The sequence below is a fragment of the Cephus cinctus genome, unplaced genomic scaffold (assembly GCF_000341935.2).
Source record: "Cephus cinctus unplaced genomic scaffold, Ccin1 Ccin1_scaffold2327, whole genome shotgun sequence".
NCBI lineage: Eukaryota > Metazoa > Arthropoda > Insecta > Hymenoptera > Cephidae > Cephus > Cephus cinctus.
In genome coordinates this window covers 1-1064 of record NW_014334219.1, presented here as the reverse complement: position 1 = coordinate 1064, position 1064 = coordinate 1, and the positions used below count along the sequence as shown (strand labels likewise).

At 44.2% G+C, this 1064-nt stretch overlaps 1 protein-coding gene across 1 annotated transcript; it reads right to left on the bottom strand.

Annotated features, from left to right (window-relative positions):
- Positions 1-30: 30 nt before the first annotated feature.
- LOC112495324 (cell wall protein DAN4-like) lies at positions 31-1060 on the bottom strand (the record flags this gene model as incomplete). Its single annotated transcript, XM_025091389.1, has 1 exon — positions 31-1060. A coding segment is annotated over one exon (1030 nt), but the record flags the coding sequence as incomplete, so codon positions are not given.
- Positions 1061-1064: the final 4 nt, after the last annotated feature.

The following is a 1064-nucleotide window of genomic DNA, read 5'->3' as shown; positions in this document are numbered from 1 at the left end:
TAGAAGTTGTAGGAACTGTCACAGTAGTACTCTTAGTTGTTTCGGTAGGTACAGTCTGTGTCTCAGTGGTCACAGTAGTACTCTTAGTTGTTTCGGTTGGCACAGTCTGTGTCTCAGTGGTTGTTGCCACAGTCGAAGTTGTAGGAACAGTCACAGTAGTACTCTCAGTAATTTCAGAAGTCGATAGCTGTGTCTCAGTAGTTGATACCATAGTAGAAGTTGGAGGCACAGTCACAGTAGTACTCTTAGTTGTTTCGATAGGCACGGCCTGTGTCTCAGTAGTCGTTGCCACAGTAGAAGTGGTAGGAACAGAAATAGTAGTACTCTTAGTTGTTTCGGTAGGCACAGTCTGTGTCTCAGTGGTTGTTGCCACAGTAGAAGTTGTAGGAACAGTCACAGTAGTACTCTCAGTAATTTCAGAAGTCGATAGCTGTGTCTCAGTAGTTGATACCATAGTAGAAGTTGGAGGCACAGTCACAGTAGTACTCTTAGTTGTTTCGATAGGCACAGTCTGTGTCTCAGTAGTTGTTGCCACAGTTAAAGTTGTAGGAACAGTCACAGTAGTACTCTTAGTAGTTTCAATAGGCATAGGCTGTGTTTCAGTAGTTGTTGCCACAGTAGAAGTTGTAGGAACAGTCACAGTAGTACTCTTAGTTGTTTCGGTAGGCACAGTCTGTGTCTCAGTGGTTGTTGCCACAGTAGAAGTTGTAGGAACAGTCGCAGTAGTACTCTTAGTTGTTTCGGTAGGCACAGTCTGTGTCTCAGTGGTTGTTGCCACAGTAGAAGTTGTAGGAACAGTCGCAGTAGTACTCTTAGTTGTTTCGGTAGGCACAGTCTGTGTCTCAGTGGTTGTTGCCACAGTAGAAGTTGTAGGAACAGTCGCAGTAGTACTCTTAGTTGTTTCGGTAGGCACAGTCTGTGTCTCAGTGGTTGTTGCCACAGTAGAAGTTGTAGGAACAGTCACAGTAGTACTCTCAGTAATTTCAGAAGTCGATAGCTGTGTCTCAGTAGTTGATACCATAGTAGAAGTTGGAGGCACAGTCACAGTAGTACTCTTAGTTGTT